Raw genomic sequence first — 22063 nt, 5'->3', positions numbered from 1 at the left:
GCAATGCCCACATCCCATCAAAGAACCAAAAAAAATTAGTCTGGGACCTGGAAATTCAAAGTATCCACCTTTTCTGAGGGTTTTGTTGGGGCCTGATATTCCACTCACCCCAAAGAAGAGGCATGACCAAGAGAGGGAACTCCAAGGCTGACAGTATCTTCCTCCTTGGCCTGCCAGAATAGTGATGGGCCAGTCTGCTAGAACTGAGCCAGTCTGGGGTACCAGCACTGGATTGTAGTCTGGGCCTCGAAAGATTGGAAGACTGTTTAATTTATTTTTTGTGATATTTCAGCACAAGGACATACTTCAAATCTAGAAGGAGCTCAGTAATCCATTTCGTGCCCCTCGCCACCACACAACACCCCCCCGGTCCCACCCCACACATCATTAAAGTAGATAGCATTCTCAGACTTCCACTCTGGGAGAAGTTGGTTCCTATCCAGTTTGTTTAAATTATACAACCAACCCCTAACCTCATAATTTAGCATGGTTGCAGGTGGGCACATCCTGGCATTTCTGGATAGATAGCCTGCATATTTTAACGCACGTTGTCCTTAGAGGTAGTAATAAACAATGTGGCTTACCACACTATATTTTCACTGCAAAAACCTGGACTTAATTTCAGCCTAGACAAGTAATGTGTTTTCCTTTTCCTCATATGTGTTAAGTATCATATGTATAATTATTTTGAATTGCCTGAACGAGGATCCAAGGAGATATTAGGCATATGTCACAGTATTACCCATACCTTGACACTAATTGATCAGCCTCAATCAGAATAGCTACTGTAAGAAACTGATGCAGTAAATAGTGTTCTATTGAGGGTGAAACTTAAGCAGTGTTGGTGAGAATATAAAGAGATAGTGCATAATATAGAGCAATAAGTTACCAGGTTTATTTCTTGTATGAAGAAAGCATAACATTCCAAGACATGGATGAATTCTGAAAATATTCTTCACAAGTGAAATAAGTTAGATCATTCACTATTCTTCTTTGGGTACTTAAAAATATAATTTTGATAAATAAAGTTCATTTATTTTTATTTTTGATACTTTGTATAATTAACTCACGACTGGCTGCCATCTTGAAACCTCCATACAAAAAAACCAAAGTGTAAATTTATGAAATTCTTTTGGTCCCAAATACCAGTACATTTCCTTCTCAGTTATAGTGCCAAGATGGCATCTGAATCCTCTTTTTAAAAATACATTAGAAATTTAAGAAAAAATTGAACATTTATATGGTTTGAATGTGCCTTTGTTAATAAGAAAGTCTAATTGTGAAGCAATACTTGATTGCATCAAGACGAGAGAATGTCTGTGGAAATATGTTCCCAAAAATGTAATAACATACACTAGATGAAGGGTAAACCTCCCTATCTTTGTCAACAATATGCTTTAACCGTAACTTCAGATACATAATGCCGTTGCATCACTATAAAATTTCAATGTCTCACACCATTCTTGTAGTAACTGAGATTTCCACCCAGTGCGATTTAATTTTGTCCAGTGGCTTGTCAATTTTTATTAAAAACCAGGGACGAAACAAGACTCTTGTATCGTCAGCCTGGACCATATTGAAGCCCAGTGCTAAAGTTAAAGTGACAGTCTGCTGATAACCTACACCACATAGTCCCACCAACACATTTTTTAATATTCCTTTGCTTCTAAACCATCATTTGTGATAGAGTTGCAATCATAATATTTTTGTCTCAATTGGTGTATCACTAAATTATCATATTGGGACATCTCCAATCATACATTTGCAGCTTCAGACATTTAGGAAATAATCCAGGAAATTTTGGTACTTTAATGCTCCAATATGAACTTATTATATTCATTACATTTTAGTGTTTGATAGTAAGTATTGGAGGAACTGGATGTTGGAAAAATTGGTTGAGATAGTCACAAATTGGGACTTCAGAGGGGAATTGTCTACAGTTGTTTTATTCTTGTGTTTTATCAGCTGGAAGAAATGTCAACTGCCCATACCAGTACAATCACAGAAGTGGAGAACAATCACACTGTTACAATAACTATTCTGCAAGATGAGCATGAAAAGAAACTTGAAGGTAATGCATATGACTAATATAGAGAAAATTGCTGTGTGACATACTGCTAAAAGCACTGATAGAAAATTATTTACAAGAGTACAGGAAAAACCTAGGAAAAATTTGCGGTAAGCAGTTGTCAAAAGAAGCATTGATTAGACTAATTGTAAAGAAGTCAAGCATTTTTCAAGTGATATTTTGTATCACTCTTACCCACATTATTCTTCCTCATCTTTTTATGGTGCGCTCCCTGATAAAGTTCTGCACAATTCATTTGATTTTGTTTTTACAATAGTTTTAATGGATGATTCTGTGGACGACGGAAATACTTGTACTTACTGCTTGTTTTATCTTCAAACTCAATAAATACTTTTTAATTCCAAAGGCTTGACAGGTGCCTACAACATTCTGGTACCTTATCTCTAGTGGTCATTCTCCTTCAGACCATTTAGTTGGAGGGTGTCAGAGCTGCACCTGTGTTTGTCCCCTATTTTGCAGAAGGAGATTGAAGCTAGTCCTAGGAACCCCATCCACTGCTGAGATTAGCAAACTTGCTACAGACCTAGAATCAAACCAAAACTTTTCTGGTGTGTAAAGCTTAGTCCAACACTGGATGGTGCTAATACCTACTATACCATAAGGAGCAATGAAATTGTTAAAAGAGTGATATTGAACAGCATTGTTACGTATATTTTGAAGTATTAATGATTTGAATTGGTGAAGCATTAATGATTAGTCATTTCAAGGTCAATAACGGATAATACACCAATAACCTGATCATTAAGAAATACCAGGTGGATTTGCTTGTGTCAGTGTCAATCAAAAAGGGGTGTTGTTTTCATTTATTAGAATAAAATTTACATATAGTATCAATTGTGCAAATAGTGGGCAGAGGGAGCACCCAATCCACTTGCTGTCACCAACAAGAGTCTGTTCCATGATTGAGACTTATCTGAATTTGATTGATGAGCTGCCAGCACCCAATATGCTTTTGTAGGCGGCTTGCCAATTGCGATGGGGGCCGATAGGAAATCTCGCGCCTCCTCTGCAGAACCAAACTAGAAGCATATGCTTTTTGTATGTGTAGGGCGTAGGGAGAAACAGAGTCAGCTCCATTCATGCGCCTCTTAGCCTTATAAGAATTCCACCCACAGTCCTGTAAGGAAGAAAGTTGCAGGTTCTGACCCTACGACAGTGAAGAAACAGCAATATAGTTCCAAGTCAGGATGGCATGTGGCTTGGAGCGTCTTGTAAATTATACGTGCTGCTGCCACTGTGCGTTGGTGGTGAAGGGAGTGAATGTTTAAGATGGTAGATGGGGTGCCAGTCAAATGGGCTGCTTTGTCCTGGATGGTGTCAAGCTTCTTGAGTATTGTGGGAGCTGCACTCATCCAGGGAACTGGAGAGTATTCTATCGCACACCTGACATCTGCCTTATAGATGGTGGTCAGGCTTTGGGGAGTCAGGTGTGTTACTTGCCACAGGATTCCTAGCCTCCAACCTGCTGTTGTAGCCACTGTATTTATATTGCTGCATATATATTAGATTAACCCTCAAAAGGGCATTAATGGATTGTATAGGTTCTGAAAATGGCAGGAAAGATGATTCTGGAACTCAAAACTTGTAAGTTCCAAGAAAGGTTCACCAACCAAACTTGTTCTCAATGGAGAACTGCAGATTGAGAAGAATCATGATGTTTGATAATGGAAAGATGATTAAATGTTAATAGGCCTGTTACTATTATCTGAAGCTGGTTATCATATACAGTTCAGATCTCATCCCTCCTTTAAGGGAATTTGACCTTTTCACAAGCATTTGTTCGGTGAAATTTCACCTGCAGCATTTTTTCTTTCAGAGCTAAAAGCCATCCATGAATTTGAGAGGATGACATTAGAAGACAATTTTGAAAAACTAAGACTTTCTCTTCAGGTTAGTACTATGTATGAACTACGTATGGAAAACTATATTTGTTCGTGTATGGTATATATATTAATTAGGGGCTGTCTTTCCAAAAAAAAATGTTTTGCAAATCATTCCCCAGATTTACAAACACGCAACTGCATGATGAAAGTAATTTTGTTATTTTTGTGTGATATTGTGACCAATATGACTCATGCTTCTTTTCCTTCATGAAACAATCTCTCTCCTGAAGACGGGACCTTATGAAAGCACAAAATGCGCAGGGCAGGTGGCCACATTCCATTGTGCTTTATTGCCGAACTGTTGAATCCAGGCTGGTGCCCACAATTCCCACACTGTGATTTCCTTATCTTAGCATTGCCATCAGTAATGGTGAGGGAAGGGAGTGGGGGAAGAGAGAAAAACAAAATTTAGAATACGAGTCATATGCATCTACTGTTGCTTGGTTCAAGAATGACATTGTCAAAGGTGCAAGACTGAGTTATTGTTTCACAAACTCAGCCAACAAGAACACCAAAGTGTATTTTATAGCCCTTTAAGATAATAAGATATCTCTAAGCACTTCACAATTATAAAGCAAAATTTGATACTGAGCCACATAAGGCTCCTGCATGGTCAAAAGTTTTGACAAAGAGCATCGCCAGCAATGTCAGCTGTCCCTCAATTCAAGGATGATGTCTACTCAGGGCCACCAGTTTTGCCATGGGTCTTCATGTGACTGAACTCTTGACCCGAATATCTTTGGGCACATGGGGCAGGGTGTCCCACGAGATAGTGGGATTTGGAGAGCAGGATTTATTTCCATTTCTTTCCTTCTCTGCCACTGCTCTGCCTCTTCATTAAGGCGTTGTGACTCAAAGCGTGATGCAATTTGATGGACATGCTGTTGCCATTCTGAACGATTGATAGCAAGCTGCTCCCAGTAATGAATGTTTTTATCCCTTTATTCTTTCATGAGTTGTGAGCGTCGCTGACAAAGCCAACAATTGCTGCCTATTCCAAACCGCCCTTGAATTGAATGGCTGGCTAGGCCATTTCAGAGGGCAGTTAAGAGTCAACCATATTGTTGTGGATGTGGAGTCACATGTAGGCCAGGCCAGGTAAGGACAGTAGATTTCCTTTCCTAAGGAGCATTAGTGAACCAGATGGGTTTTTAATGACAATCGACGATAGTTTCATGGTCACCATTACTGAGCCTAGCTTTATATTTGAGACATTAGTCTGGGTCTCTGGGTTATTAGTCCAGCTACATTACTACTACAGCACTGTCTCCCCATATATCAGTGCTGCCTTGCTTCAGGGAAGCTTCAGAGTGTCTTTGAAGCATTTTCTTCCTCCTCCCCAGGATCTGGCAGGGGGGACGCTTTTTGACACTGTCCAATCCATCAACACTGAGTTTTGTCTGAACGCTTGTGGAGCTGGCTTCAAGAAGGACACTAGTATTTGTCCGATGGTCCTCCCATTGAATCCGGAGGATGCAGTAGAGGCAGATGGAATTTTTCTAACACTCGTATGTGTCACTGGTTTCACAGTGCAGGTCTCGCTGTGTACACCAGGAATTCTGTTGACTTGCAGAGATCTTTGTTTTCAAACACTTGCTGCCGTAGTTAGTAGAAGGCTGAGCTGAAACAGCTGATTCGGTGTTGAATCTCCTTGTCAATGGTGGCCTTTTGAGAGATGTGGCTGCCAAGGTATGGGAAGTGCTCAACATATTCCAGAGTCTCTCCTTCAAGATGTATGGTTGGTGGAATATTTGACTGACCAGATGTTGGTTAATATTGAATTTTGTTTTCGCAACATTCAAGGACAAGCCGAGTCTCCTGCATGCAGATTTGAAGAACATACGAACATAATGACTTAGGAGCAGGTGTAGACCACTCGAGCCTGCTCTGTCATTCAATAGGATTATGGCTGATCTGATTGTAACCTCAACTCCACATTCCCACCTACCCCGATAACCTTTCACCCCTTGCTTATCAAAAATCTATCTACCTGTGCCTTAAAAATATTCAAAGGCTCTGTTCCCACTGCCTTTTGAGGAAGAGAGTTCCAAAGGGGGAGGGTAAGAGGTGTTTGAGTGGGTCTTGAAGCTTGCTGTTACCATGGCTGCTCAGAACCTTCAGGTGGAGAAAGCGAGATGGGAACTGTGGGAATTGGGTCATCATGGGCGGAGCTGCAGGTCAGCTCAACTGGACAACTGAAGGGGAACCTCAGCATGTAGTCCCCCATCTCCCCTGGCAAATGCTTGAGCCTTGCCCTCCATCACCACACCTCCCCCCATGGCTTGACCCACATTGGAGCCCTTGGCCGGGCACTGCAAAGGCACTTGAACCGATAAGCATGTAAAGAGCAAAGGATCAGCATGTGTGGGAGGCTTCTCACACATGGCTCACAAGGGACTTGGCAAAGATCTTTGCCTCACTGTGCGCGAATGATTCCGGGGGACATAGACCCAGCCTAAAAAGAGTGGTGGGGGGCACAAAGGCCTAACGACTACGAAACACAATGGCCGGAAACTTCCAACCCTGTTGGCATAGGGCATCATGGCAGGTGGGAGAGGGACAATAAGGCGACTAGCCCAAAAATCGGTCTTACGCCGTCGTGAAACCAATTTGCCATTGTCCACTCCACCCGTCAATGGTGAGCTGCATTTCCCGCTGCTGCACGTCGGGAATGTTATTTTAATACATTTGCATCTAATTGTAAGCCCTGCTGAATGAATCATCCCTTCCACGTCAAATTTACCACCCATGTCGCGTGACTTCAAAACGCTGTGCTTCATGACTGCCTTTAAAAGGAGTGCACCTGGTGGCCTGAACTTTGAGGGGAACTCAGAGGTGAATGCACACAACCTTGCGCAGCACTCGCGAACATCACCTGTAGGACATCAAGGAGGCATTTGTGGAGGGGGGCCACAAGCAAATTGCTTTATCCTAGCTAGCTTTCAGTGCAGTGCCCGGCCAAGGGCTCCATTGTGGGTCAAGCCGTGGGGGGAGGTGTGGTGGTGGAGGGCAAGGCTCAAGCATTTGCCAGGGAGGATGGGGGGAAAGGCAGCACAGACTGAAGGAAATACTCGAACAAGTGCCGGTGGGAGGGGTAGATGGGGTCAAGGCAACACAGACAGACTGAAGGAAGTATTCAAGCACATGCCGGGGGTGTTGTGGGGGCAAGGCAGCACAGACAGAGTGAAGGAAGTACTCCAGCACATGCCGGGGGTCCTGGGGTGAGGTGGGGGGCAGGGTGAGGGAAGCAGCCACGCACTTGGAAAAGCTTGTCAAAATTGAGCATTCTTCCACAGCTGAGACCGTTCAGCAGTAGCTCCATTGACATGCTGGGAGTCGGGCCTCTAAAACTTTTCTGCCCACTCAAGCAATGCAAAAGCATGAAAGTGCCACAAAATGCTCCAGAACACTTCACCCCTTCGGTGCAGACTGCAAAATAATGTGCATTTTAGGCGGCGGCAGAGCAATTGGCCGGCTGGGAAAGCTGTAGAATCCTCTTGCGAAAGGTGGCGATGGCACAATCACTGGTGGAGGCGCTCACAGCCCCTTGCAATGTCTTGATTAAGGTTTGGACCAGTATCCATTATGGTTCAAGCTAACAGCGCAGCCTTGCAGTGCGGACTAGGACAATGTCTGCGCCTGAGCTGAGAGCACAACATGCAGTCCAGTGGTCGAAGCTGCCACCAATTGGTCAAGTCACAGGAAGGACATAATAGCTCTGGAGAGAGTGCAGAGGAGGTTTACAAGAATGTTGCCAGGGTTAGAAAAGAGTAGCTACGAGAAGAGATTGGATAGGTTGAGGTTATTTTCCTTAGCTTGCCTTTGCAACTCCAGCAACTAAGGTACGACCGAGTCCAGAGGTTCCTCATCTGACTCAGACTCAGCAGATTTTTGGCCTCCAGCAGTCCTCCAATCGCCAGAAACCTGGGAAGTCCCTGCTGCCACTTGCTGTGGATCAGACGATGCGATGTGCTCACCAAATTGTGATCCGGAGGCTACTCTAGAACTAGGTCCCACTGATGTGTGTTATTCTGCACTGGTGGAGGGTGTGGGTGAGCACAGTGACAGGACTTCAATTAGGGTGGCATTAGATTCTTCTTGCAAGGTGTCTTTGGGGCTTGAGTCAAGGGCCTGGCTCGTAGACCCCCTCTGCTGCTTCCCAGAAGTGCCTGTGATATCAAGGAGATAATCAGTGCATGGCAGGGGATTGCGGAACTGGCTCGCAGCATGATTGTCTGATGGATGTTGCACTCACTTGGTTGGACACCACCAGGAATGGCCCAGGTTATCGGTGGCCAGCTGGATGGCTCTATTTTCAAAGTCTGTAAGGACCTTGATGTCAGGCATTCCTCCACCAGTCTGTGACCTCTCCCTTTTGTTGTGTGTCTGCTTGCTCTGTATGAATACAGATGGAGAGAGTGTATGCAGCAACCCACTGGCTACTGTATGCCATGTGAAAGGTCCACTAGGTTGCTTTGGCAGCACTTCCCAGAGGGATGAGCTCATGTAGATAGAATAAGGCATGAGGTGGTATGGCATCAGCTGTGCTTACTGGGTGCCCACTATGCCAGACAGCCCCCACTTCCTCAATAATTCCTGCCCATCCCGCTGCTAACAAGGTTGGGAAAGCCCCGACTGTATTGTTAATGTGGTCGGCTTTGCATAATTTCCTGCTGGGCTCCACGGAGAGAAATTCTCTCACCTCCAGCCCCCACTACGGGCCTTAGGCCCTGCGCAGAAAATCCCAGCCTGTGTCTCTGGGAGGATTTCCTCAGCCACAAGAAGTAGATGATTCAGGAGGAAACATGTCAGGGTTTCCCCTGCTATGGACAAGAGGGAAATACCTCTATAGTTTACATAGGATGATATATCTCCCTTCTTGAAGCTAGTTACACCTATCACATTCTTGAAGTTGGGGGGTAGGGCAGGTATTCCTTTTCCTCCTAAATCTGTAGGATGAGTGCATGGAGACTTATGCGAGCACAAGCCCACCCATTTTGAAGTCTTCAGCTGGAATGCCACTGGGGCCATGGGCTTTGTTGTTTTTCATCGGTTTGATTGCTTGTTGCAGCTCCTTCACCCATAGCTCTACAACAGGGTAGGGGGATAGCTTGGAGAGCATCAGCTGCCACTGTGGATTCTCAGTTGAAGGGTTGTTGAAAATGTTCTTTCCAGTGTTGTCAGATGGTATTGTCATCTTTGAAAAGAGAAACAATGTGCTGTGAGCGAAGGGGATTTTGTCCATTTGACCTTGGTCTATAGGTGCCTTGGGGGCTTCGAAAAAGCTTTGCGTGTCATGATGGTCAGCATATTGTTGGGTCTCTCGGGCTTTCTTTCTCACCACATGTTCTTTATCTTCGGATTTGTCTTTGGGTATCTGCCTTGAGCTATTGGAATGCTGCCTTCTTGACCTTCGGTTGCTCTGCCAGGCAAAGATGGCTGCTCATTTTTGTTCCTGGAGGTCACATATTTCAGCATCGTTTTTGTTGAAACAGTCCTGGTGATGATGATGCTGGACACAGGAGTCTAGTACAGTTAACTTTTATTTAATCTCACTGTTCTGAAATTGAATTATGCAGTTTTTCCAGATTGGTTGTGAGCTGTAGTTGGAATCCCTTTCTTTGATCAGGCTGCTTTAGGATTGAGACATTGATCTTCTGCCTCTTAGACTTTTGGGTCTTGCAATGTCTTGGTGCTAGGCGGATGTTTGTCATCAATCAAACAAGTCAACAGATCTGTCCAGCAGGCATTAGTCCTCTGCATGAATCAAGTGATACAGACATCACTTAGATCTTTGACTGGAACAACAAAATTACCTGGGAGCCGCCAATGCTTTGAGGTTGGCGGCTCATCTCGGAGTCAAATATGAACCCAGGTTGTGAACAGTCTGGTTCAGCCTAAGACAATTTGTCAGGGAGAGGAATGGAGCCTGTAGCTCGGGAATGGAGTTTGATGGTGGGGACCAAAGAAAACGCACAGAATTCTTGTTCCAGGTTTGGAACACTGGTGTCGGTGTATTTTCGGGTTCCGCCATGGGTTGATGCCTGATGTGATTTATGAAGGGATTGCCAATTAATTGCCAAGGAGTCTGCTCACCATCTAATTAAGGATGGCGTCTGAGCTCCAGATGCTGCAGGACCAAGATGAGGCCCTCCAGCACTGACAGATTGCAGCCCCACCATCAGAGCTAGAAGAGATAGAAGGCACCTCAAAATGGAAGAAACGTGAAGACTTTTGGAGGTGAGAATAAAACTGGCCACTGTTGCCACACAGTTGCTGCAGACAGGGAGCTTCTCCACAGAGCGTCCTGTAGCCACAGCTGGGGTCATCTCACAATTGCAAAAAAGTGGATGTCAGAAATGTTAGGTGGAGTGTTGCTTCCCTGGTCTGCCACCATTCGGCACCTCCAAACCTGGGACAGTTTTCAGCTACCATGGGGGGGCCCGCTGGCCAACTGGAAGGGTAGAATTTTCCAACCCACCCGCTGCCGGAATCTTCCAGTCCCACCACAAGCCAATAGACTTCTGGCTGGGGCGCCGCCTCGCCTGCGGCGGGTCCTGGCCGCAAGAGGGCCGGAAAATCCTGGCCTGAGATTCCAGTCAGCCTCAGAGCATTGTGCTTGGTCCTTTGAATGACTTAAGATGATCGTGTGAGTAGCCAAATTGCCTGTTCCAAAATGGCCCAGAGGTAGGAAACATAGCAGCACACTAGTCTCTAACAATTTTCAGGGCTTCCTACATCTGATGGGAATAGAAAATTCTGCCCAATATTTGGTATTCCCAACCAGATTATATTGTTCAGCAGGGGAAGAGTTATAAAAAGGAAATAGAATAAATAGGAGAAATAATTACCCTACATCAGGATGGTCTGAATAGCCTCCTTTTTGTGAGAATGACAAAGTTGTGGTTCAGCTGGTCACACGTGCCAGCAGCTCAGCAGGTTGGCCTATCTGAATTTTGCATCTTTACTTTTTCTTAAAATGTAGGCACTTTGCTCATGAAAAATACCCAAAGGAGAGAGCAAAATCTAGAAAGATAGCCACTCTGCAGCTCATCACTGAAAGGCAAATTGTGATGGTAAACCTCTCCACCCCTCTCTTCCTATAAGACGCTCTTTAAAACCTACCTATTTGGCCAAGCTTTTGATCATCCAATCTAATATTTCCTTATATGGCTCAGTGAGGCGCTATATAAATATAAACTATTGTTGTTGTTGGCAGTAGTGACAGAAGAGCTGAGTAATTCTTAAAAATGGATCATGGGAGAAATGTAGTCAAAGCTGCAGCTTCTGATTTTGAAAAGTTGAAGTCCCTGCAGAGGCTCAGGTAAATAATTGCAGCCCTAGGTGGGATTGAACGCCTCCCTTTAGTTAAAAAGCCTGGTAAAATTTGAAAGCAAAGTACTGCAGATGCTGGAAATCTAAAATTAAAAACAGAAAATGCTGCAAATGATAATTGATGAAAGGTCACAGACCTGAGACGTTAACTATATTTTTCCAGCATTTTTTCTGTTCATATTTCAGTTGAAATTTGCATGGAAGGCGTTCTCCAACCAAGTTCCTGCAGTCATTAAGGTGTTTGATGCATGACCCTAAATGAGAAAGAGATTTGCTGGTATCACAAGGAAAATGAAGATAAGACAATCATTTTTGCACACATTTCCTTAGCAGGCTTCTTGCAGCACTTCCATTTTCCATGTTATGCAGTTCACTGGAGGAAGGGAAAGCTTAGCTTTAGGATCCTCCTTGGCTGGGCTGCAGAGTGATAATTGTCAGAGTCTGTACAGCCAATTCACCCCAAAAAATAGATAGTAAGGTCCTATTGACATAAAGGGCCCCAATTGACATTTTGAAACAAAATAGTTCCACAATTTGCCAGATCAAATTTACAAACATAAAATTTTGATTTTTGTTTCTGCATTCAAGGATCAAGTTGACACGTTAACCTTTCAGAATCGCTCACTGAAGGACAAAGCAAAACGATTTGAAGAAGCATTAAGGAGGAGTACAGATGAGCAACTTGAGGTAAATAATGCCTGAAATGTGTGTTTGTGATAGCGAAGAAATGGATGAAGGGATTAATGTTCTTTATTTAATTTCCAATTTCCCCCCATGTCACACACCAATTGTAACCACAAGGATAGATGTGTAACTTTCTGTGTAGTATCTATAATTGCACTCATTTTATCTCCCTTTCTGCAGGCTAGCACCTGAGCAAAAAACCGACACTGTAGGGCCCAATGTTCTCAGTTCACCGCACAACAGACTGTTAGGGTACCCTGTAGTCATCCTTGGCATTGGTTTGAAATTGACTTTAGGCCAGCTGGTTATGTGAAATTGGATTGCTCAGGCATTGAAGACTCAGCAGATTGGAAGACTGAAACTGTATCCCATTGCTCAGTGATACAGCACATTCAAGCACATCAGACCAACTTAACCTCACCAAGCTAGAAGGGATAGTACCTAATATACATAAATAAGGCTGTCAGTTCCAATGCACAGGAATTTACTGCTGACATAAGCATGCGAGTGAGTACCAGAACAATATCTCTTCATGAAATAATTGGTTCCATGCTCATGCTGCACTGTATCATTTCCTACGAGTTTAAACAAATCTTGCAAGAGCTTCATTGCAATGGCAATTTGTATATCAGATTGCATTACTTGCAGCCACCTATATTCTGAGTTTCAGGCTGAAGTCCCAGTCTATATTAGCCCTGGATTTTCACAGAGTTGGAAAGGCTCAGTGGACTTTTAAAAATGGCGAGCTAGCCCAAGTACAGGTGTGCCGCCTCATTTCCAACAGATCCAATTTTTACCAATAGGGGAAAGGGGCATGCCATGATTCATACAGGAGCGAAACCAAAAACAGCAGGGCCATTTTAACTCAGTGCTGAATTCAATCAGACATCACTTTGGCTGTTGTAAGGGCCTTAAACCGCACTGTTGGAGTCATGGATTTGTGGAGCACATATAAAAAAAGTTCTGCTATATTGATTTTATTGACAGGCCAGGTGGTGTAGCTTCTTTTCTAGCACTTCCAATAGTTGTTTGTTGACATTTCCTTAAGGGCTCTTTATGAATGCTTAGCTGATTTCTAAAAGCTACAATAATTTCAGTAGGGGGTTCTGAGTGGGTTAACATTTTGATTGACAGGTTAAAGAACCTATTAATGGATTAGCTTATTTGACATGAGGCATGAATAGAATATTGCGACATTCGGGGGATTTTTTTCCTAGGCAGTTGGTTGAATTGGAAACTTTCCCAACACAACTCAGCAGTGAAAATCCAGCCCTAAGGTTTCCCATTCAAAGTGATGTTAAGGGTTAGTAGCAGCATTCCTTCTGTGGAAAAAGGAGCTCCTAAAGATACAGGGCCACTTTTTCAATGGCAACATTTTATTAAGTTTGTATTTTGCTTTCAGTGCACCATTACCATAGGTTTCATTTGTTGAAGATAAGGAGGATAAAATAAGGTATGCCATTAAGATTGAATAGAATCAGAGCTAGTATACTACCAACAGATCTAAAAGCCCATAACATGGACTTCCCATTGATCAAAGGAATGAACTTTCACAAGTTGCACATCTATGTAGTGTGCTGTAAGCTCCTCCACAGATGCCTTTGCCAGTAATATTCAAAGTCACCTCCTTCCTCAACTATTATGCCTCCACCTCCTCCCAGGCTAACACACAAGCCATCTGTAGTAATCAGTAAATTTCCAATTCAAATAATAATATGTATCAGATAACTGAAGCATTTTACTTCAAGGTCAAGCCCTGCAGCTCTTTTCCTACTGAATAGCAACAGTTGCATGACACAGCTGCCATATGTTGTCACATTATGGTATAGCAGCACTCTCATCTCTCTATCAGAAGAATGTGGGTTCCATCCCCGTTGCAGGACCTGAATAGGCTGACACTCCAGTACTGAGGGATTGCTACATTGTAGGAGGGGCTAATTTTTGGATGAGATGTTAAATTGCTTGTCCTGTCACTAATGTGGATGTTAAAATTTCCAGAGCATTATTTGAGGAAGAGCAGTGATTCTCCTTATTTCCTTCCTCAACAACATCATTATCAATGATGAATGGCTCATTCTCCTTATTACTATTTGTGAGATTTTGCTATATGCAAATGAAAAATAATGTTTGAATTTACATACAAAACAGTGACCAATGAAGTGGTTTCAAAATGTTTCTGAGAGGCTTGATTAGAAGCTATATTAACTATTGGAATTAAATATCCCAATTAAATGTTGGGAAGACTGAAACCACTGTTTTCGGTTCCCACTCCAAACTCCATTCCCAGGCTACAGGCTACATCTCTCTTACTGGCAACTGCCTGATACTAAACCAGATTGTAAGTTTGATGTCATATTTGACCCTGCTTCTGACCACATATTTGAACCATCACCAAGACCACCCATTTCCATTTTACTAACATCACTCAACTTCATCCTTGATTTTGCTCATCTGCTGCAGAAACCCTCATTTGTTACCTGTAGACTTGACTATTCCAAGGCCCTGCTGGTTGGTCTCCCACATGCTACCTTCCAAAAACTTGGGGCTTTCCAAAACTCTGCTCCTGCGTCCTAACTCGCAACAAGTCCCATTTATCTATCACCCCTGTGCTCACTGATTGACTCACAGTCAAGCAGCGTCTTGATATTAAAAATCTCAACCTTGTTTTCAAATCCCTTGCCCCTCCCTACCTCTGTGATCTTCTCCAGCCCTACAGCCCTTTGAGATATCTGTACTCATCTAATTCTCTACCTTCAGTTGCCAAGGCCTGAAGCTCGGCAATTCCCTCCCTACACCCCTCTGCCTCTCTAACTTGTTTTACTACTCTTAAAATCTACCTGTTTGACTGAGCTTTCAGTCGTCCGTGTCAAAGTTTGCTTTTTAGCACTCCTGTGAAGTGCCTTGGGAGCTTTTATTACTTTTAAAATGCCTTATTAATATAAGTTGTTGTTGTTGTATATGTTTTTCATTAGTTCATGGATTTCCTGAGGTCTGAAGGCACCCTCAGACACAATGTCATAATTTGCATGAATCAAAAGAAATTAGCTTTGCACTTGTGCAGTGGCCAACGATCAGGAGCACAAGGCCATGCTGATCAATAACCTCTTCCCACTTAGCAATTCATGGAGTTTTCATTAAAAGGCAGTTGATTGTGACAACCTCATTTGAAGGCAACTGCGGAATGCAAGCATGGCTTCATGGAAGCCAAAGCCACCCAGCTTCTCAGCCATGGTTAATGACACCCCATTAACAGACAGACATTGATGTGTGCAGGGTTTTCCAGAAGTGCTATTCTAGATGTGTGGACAAACTGGGATGGATTCTAACATTCTTTCAGGTACAGCAACTTTGCTTATAGCACTATCTTTTTGGGAAATAAAAACCTAGACATTAATGCTACTATTGATTTTGGTGCTTGTATTTTCAGAACTATGATTATATTGCCTTCTTCCTGTAGCAAGCTTTTATTTTTTCCAATTAGCACCCTGTTATTTCATTACAATAAGTTTCCGCCATATATATGTTTATATGTGGAGATGTGTGTATATGTTTGAAACTGCCAGGATCCATAAATAATATGCCTTGTACTTCTATAATATAGGGAGCTGATCCAGATGATGCTGAGATCTCCAGATGCAGCAGTATTATTCAATAGAATGAAATAAAAAGGGAGCTTCAGTTTAAAGTGGGGAGTTGTTCCAGTATTTTCCTGTTCTATTACATTTTACAGATTGCCTTGGCACCATACCAGCATCTGGAGGAAGATATGAACAGTTTAAAACACGTTCTTGAAATGAAAAATCAACAAATCCATCACCAAGAAAAGAAAATTATGGACCTGGAAAAACTGGTTAGAAAAAACTGTGATTCTATTCATGAAACTTATATGGGTCAGATCCAATTTTTCAGCTTGCTAAACCTTTGAAGGTTTGTTGGAAGTATATTGCAGGACGTTGTGTCGCAGTAAAGCACCCTAGTGCTCAGGTTTGGCCAAATTCTGACATTCTGCCAGCTGTTGAATGTGAATCTGCAAAATGAGTGCCTGGTGCGACTTTAAATTAGATTAGGTTAAAAAATATGGCCCTTTCAGCTTTCTTCTCCATGATTTTGTTTTCTCATAGAGCTCCCCGACAGTTTTGAATTAAAGTCATTTGAGTAACCTTTTGTCTTCAATCCTCTTGAAGCACATTCAGAATTGTGTCCCACCTCACAATTTTCTGGCCATAATGATGGAAAATCATATGGGAGGGTGTCCAGGTTCTGGATATTTCTTTTGGCATGTAATGGTCCATGCCCAGAATACAGCTGATACAAATTTGCCTCATCATCTTAAGCTAAACAGACTCAGAAGACCCAGATTCAATCTCTATTCTGTACCTTGAGTTAGGGAAGGGCAAATTTATTGATTACAATTCATTGATCTCTTCCGGAAGTGCATATGTACAGAAAAAGGGCAAAGGTAGGATCAGGATTAGATGTGGTATTCCATGTCACATAGCTCGACGATATTCAGAAGTAATTTGAACCTGACTTGCCTGGCAGGAACCTGAAGCGATTTGATCGGCTACCTGTTTTACACTTCACCCAATATGATTGATCCAATCCCATCAGTTTCCCAACAAGCAAGTTAGCTGATAAATACATATTTGTCCCCCATCTCTTCCACAATGAACAATGTGTAGGGCAGGATTTTTCCAATGACGGATTTTTCCCAGCCTGCCACCCAAAGAGTCAGCAGAGGAAACACCCCCACCGATCATGGCAATCCCATGGCCATTTAACACGCCAAGGAACTTTAATTGGCTGGAGATGGGACTTCCACCCGTCACTCAGGCAGAAGTCTGACCTCAGAGAGCTGCCAGCCAAACTGAATGGCTGGCGGTCTTGTCGTGCCAGCAGTGCCTGTGGCAGCAGTGGCCAGGGCTGGGACTACAAGCAGTCCCCAGATTCTAAGTTCTGGATTTTAGGATCTGATAAGTACATTGTGGTGTTACAGCAGGGAGTGAAGGTGACTTTCGGGGGCTTGGGGAGAAAGGTTGGGGGGTCTTTATGGAGTGATCGGTGGGGGAGCGAGCACCCACATGGGAAGACCTTGGGGGTGGTGCCCAATATGGTGAGGGGGCCCTTGAGAGAGGTGCCCCACTTGCCTGCCCTTGGCCTGAGAAGGTTGACTGCCAGACTTCTCCCCTCCCTCTGAACTCCTACTGCAAGCCTCAAAATTACAGCTGAGCAGGAAGCGGCCTTTAGTGGCAAAGAATTGGCCAGTGAAGAGCCTCAATTGGACCACCCTGGGCATCACCCATCCACATAAAGCTGCAGAGAAATCAGGAACAGGCAGGGGACTTTTATGGATCCCCACCCCCCCGACAACAAGCCTGTAAACCCGCCAGCAGGGGATCATAAAATCCTGTCTGTAGAGTTATGAAAACCGGATGGAAAATTTGGATTTTTTTTCTTTATTCTCCTTACTCCCATAGATTAGATTTTTCTCTTTAGTAATCTCATGAAATGGAAAAGATATGCACAACACTTAAAAAGGAGAGAAAAGGCGGAGGAAATAGCAAGCATAAAACCTGACTGAGAGTGAAGACAAAATCAGAGATGGAGGTCAAAAGGTAGAAGCTGCATTCATTTCAACATAGTAACAGTAACAGATCAGAGATACAAAATTGTTACATTTACATTCCCTTAAAAATTGCTTAGATTAAATGTTCCAGTTTTATTTCTGTAAAGTACATTTGGACTCACACAGCTAACTTCCAAGTGTGTGCACCCAATGCAGAGGAGCATATATTAGGATCTTCTAGGCACAAGTTGCATTATTTTCCATCCATAGTGAATAGTAAACTGTGGTGATCACAGACATGATTTTTCAGTATATGGCCCCAGAGAAATGTCCATTTGCAAAATCAGTCCTCTAATCCTGGGGGTGGCGTGGTTAACGCTGCTGCCTCACAGCTCCAGGGATGCGGGTTCAATCCTGCCTCAGGTGTCTGTGTGGAATTTGCACATTCTCCCCCGTCCACATAGATTTCCTCTGGGTGCTCTGGTTTCCTCCCACTGACCAAAGATGTGCTGGTTTGGTGGATTGGCTGTGGTAAATTGCTTCTTAGTGTGAGTGTGCGCGCTGTGATGGACTGGAGACCTGTCCTGGGCGTACCCTGCCTAGCGCTTGTTCCCTGTTGGAATAGGCCGACTTCCTGCAACCCTGAATTGGATAAAGTGGTTCTGGAAAAGTGACTGGGTGAGTCCTCCAAGTCTTACTTATTCCTTATGTTTACACTAGACAGTGTTCTGAACATCTATAATCACAATATAACATTAAAACTCAGAGCTATTGTTATCTGGCTATGTTGCCTATAAGACTTTCAATTCATCATATTTACATGATAATATTCAGCACAATGCATCTATATTTTGGAAATTAAGTTTTTATGTCATCTATGCAGGCTGAGAAGAATGTGGTATTAGAAGAAAAAGTTCAAGTGCTTCAACAACAGAATGAGGACCTGAAAGCCAGGATCGACAACAATGTTGCCTTAACAAGGTAAATGGTCACATGCAACACACTATAATAAAAAAAACAGCTTTACAACTTATCTACACCAAGCAAATAGAGAAACCCTTGAGAGAACTGGCAGAACGTTCACTAATATGACAGCCGATTTCCCACTCCTGGTCAATAGTGCTCGGAAAAGAATGCATCATAGTTGCGCAGTCTGTGATTTTCCATTTATTCTCAATGGGCAGAAAACCATTGGCTTTTTCTCGATAATTTCCCTCAGTGAGATTCCTCTAAGTACTGGTTCCTGCTTCGCATGTGGAAACTGGCATGCGGTTCATTTTCCAAATTTCTTCTTTTACTTTTCTTGCATCTATTGTTATCCTGCACTGAAAAATGGTCCATCAGACAACCTTACTAGCTCAGAGTCATCACTGAGCCAAGCATAATAGAAACCCGCTCTTTAATTTTTAATGGAACCATCTTCAGGTGTTCAATTTCTTTAGGCTCCTGGTGTGCTATGTGAGGAGGAGGGGCAGTTAAATGCATCTTGGCAATAAAACCGACTGACTGACAGATTATTTAGGACAAAAATGCCTTTTTTTTTTTACTTGTTCTTACAGACAACTTTCTGAGGAAAATGCAACACTGCATGAATATGTCGAAAAGGAAAGCAAGGAAAAGAAAAGGCTCAGCAGAACAAACGAGGAGCTGGTCTGGAGACTCCAGACTGGAGAACCTGTTAGCCCAGTCAAAATATCATCATCATCTTCAAACTTCCAGTCTTCTCAGGGCACACTCGTTCCATCAGCAGTGAGTGCGAACCCAAGATGATGAAAAGGCATCAGAATGAAAACATGTGGTCCATCTTAATGTTACTCGTTATCTATAAAGCTCAGCTCTAACTGCTGAATATTACGCTTGGTTTTGCTCGAAGAGGAGTCACCATTTGTAAATGGTACACATTTACAGAAGTTGCTTTGAGCATGCTTATTGGCATACAGCAATAAGCAAGAGGATTTGCTTTTAAATCCCCAGTAAGCCTTGCTATTGAAGTCACTGACTAATGCATTTTCAATGCATTATTTCTTATAAAGATGTACCTTGTACAGTTTGATGTCAGGAAACTCTTCAGCAACTGTATCAAGGTTTACCATTACCTACTATTGACCAGGTATGCAAAAATCAAGGAGGGAGATTTTCCTTGACTAGATAGGCTTTTAAAATGTTTGAACCATGCCCAAATGTATCTTTTTGGGTTTACTCTGGTAACAGTTTGAAGACAATACTTTTAAGTGAGTTCAGGATTTTGCTTTTTGCTGTTAGTATTGGACGAAAGTGCAAAATTATATATTTTTACACAATTGTTGAAGTATCTTAGCCTGGTGCCTCTGAGTAAACAGAGTGTGGTAATCACTCCCTCAAGTAAATCTCCCCATCACAAAATCATTGAATTGAGGGGTGAAAAATGCAGTTTAATATCACTAGGTGGTGCTACAGATCACTGAAGTGCACTGCAGCAGCTTGTGATGGAACAATATTACTGCCCTTGACACAGCAGCTTTTAAGCTACACTCCAAAGCTGCCTTTTTGAAATGTGTTTGTAGTTTATTAGGCCACAAAAAAAAGTTATTCTGTAGCAGAAGGTCTGTATTAAGTAACCTGGGATCTATTACTGCTGTCAGTGTTTTCCCACTCCACCCAAACAATGGTTAAGGAAGAGAACGCACTGCTGGTTGCACAGCTCCAACTTGCACCACATGCAGTGATTGTAAATAATTACAAACTGAGCAGATATTGAAAGAAAACTTATCAGTATTCACATGCAGGCACCCTACCTACAGAACATAATAAATGCTGGAAACTTAATAAATAGATTGCCAAGAGACTGTTCTTCCTCAAAGGATCACCAAGGTCAGAAAATCAAAACCAGTGCTGCACTCTGAAATTTGCAGAGCTTGTTTGTTCAGGTCGTACTGCATGCCCGAATCTAGGTAAGCCTGCTACCTGTGTGAAATGAGAAGTTCTATCTTTTGGTTATATTTTAACAAAATGTCAGAATATTTCTAAAGGTCCAGAAAGCATCAGAAACATTCAGGATAACAGCTGGACCTAAACTAGAATGAATTTGGTTAATGCTGTTAACAGTTGCAGATGTAGATGCGGAAATGATAGTGATAATATCTGAATACCAGCCACAGGGCCTGGAGAACAGCTGAAGTTCAATCTTTACTAAGCTTGCATACCAAAATCTTAAAAGAGCAGAATATAGTCACATTACTAAGTAGGAGATTGTGACAGATTAGAATGAAGGGAATACATTTTATTTACTCAAAATTTACATTTTACAGAATGATGAAATAGTGTAGGCATTCAGTGCCTTCTTGAAAAGAGTTTGGGTAATTCCTGTCCCGTTCTACAAGTCAGGAAACTATACCTCAAAGACATACGTAATTTGACTTAGAAGATGAAGAAAGAAATGCATTCATATAAGACACCTCTTCACTTTTTTCAGAAATTTTCCCAAGTGTTTCACAATGAATTATTGTTGAAGTTAGTCACTCTTGTTATACAAACTGGCAGCTTTATTATTACCTTAATTTATTCTGCTCATGTATAAAATGGTATTGCAACATTTTGCCAAATTCAAAACCAAATTGGGACAACATAAGGACAGGAAGAGACCAGGAGGACAGATGATGGCTGGAGTTCTGATATTTTCTTTGTCAGTTATGGACAATTATTGAAAACCTTAAATTTGGGGTCTTAGGCAACTGTAAATTCAGATGCATGAAGTCATTTATTTTTTCACATTTATTAAATTAATGACCAAACCAATGTCTTTCTGTTATTCTTAAATCTAGAAATCTGATGAGAAATGTGGCTCCCTTTTCATTCAGTTGAAATCGATATATTGGATGCAGTCTTACCTGAATTCACCCAGAGACTTTGCTGGTGTCTTTCATTGGTGCTACAATGGGTGATTGTCACACTTAGAGCTGAATTTTGTAGGGGCAACAGGGGTCCAAATAATGGGTTGGAAAGCCAGGGCAACCCCACCTTGGCCATTTGGGGGGGCCCTGGCCTCATATTAGGCCCTTCCGGCAGCTAGTTAGCTGCTGTCAGGGCTTCCATTCCTTTAAAAAATGGGAACCAATCAGAGGGCTGACAACTCTTCAATCTCAGCAGCCACTGTTGGCTGTGCACCCATTCGAGAGGACACAGCGATTGACGCCATCCTCAGAACAAGGTGAGTGGAGTCAATCAGGCAGCCCCAGGCAAGGGCGGGGAGGGTCGGTGATGGCAGGAGGGGGTATTGCTGCGAGGGTGACTGTGTTACCTGGGTCGGCTCTGTGGGCTATAGAGTGCCCAATTAGGAGCGACTCCCTGAACTCCCAGGGAGGCCATCATGATTCATCAGGAGGTCTTCCCACACAGCAGTGACCCCACCTGGTAAATTGCCAGCAGCAGAGTAGAGAGTCCCTTAATTGGCCACTTAAGTAGCTCAATTGGCCTCTAGGCAGCTGGGCCATCCTCCATATTGCCCACCATTGGCAGAATGCTATGGTG

The 22063-nt window shown here is 42.8% G+C and overlaps 1 protein-coding gene across 1 annotated transcript in view; it reads left to right on the top strand.

Annotated features, from left to right (window-relative positions):
- Positions 1-21771, top strand: part of LOC121284085 (microtubule-associated tumor suppressor candidate 2-like) — a 397712-nt gene extending 375941 nt beyond the window's left edge. Inside the window, exons 12-17 of the mRNA XM_041199139.1 lie at positions 1966-2071; positions 3906-3979; positions 11896-11994; positions 15722-15841; positions 18441-18538; positions 19117-21771. Of these exons, the coding sequence (XP_041055073.1) occupies positions 1966-2071; positions 3906-3979; positions 11896-11994; positions 15722-15841; positions 18441-18538; positions 19117-19327 (708 nt within the window). The 3' untranslated portion in view covers positions 19328-21771. The remainder of the gene's footprint in view (positions 1-1965; positions 2072-3905; positions 3980-11895; positions 11995-15721; positions 15842-18440; positions 18539-19116) is intronic.
- Positions 21772-22063: the final 292 nt, after the last annotated feature.

Source organism: Carcharodon carcharias, chromosome 11, assembly GCF_017639515.1.
Source record: "Carcharodon carcharias isolate sCarCar2 chromosome 11, sCarCar2.pri, whole genome shotgun sequence".
Taxonomy (NCBI): domain Eukaryota; kingdom Metazoa; phylum Chordata; class Chondrichthyes; order Lamniformes; family Lamnidae; genus Carcharodon; species Carcharodon carcharias.
The sequence above is the reverse complement of the archived record's forward strand: the minus strand, read 5'-3'. Positions and strand labels throughout refer to the sequence as shown.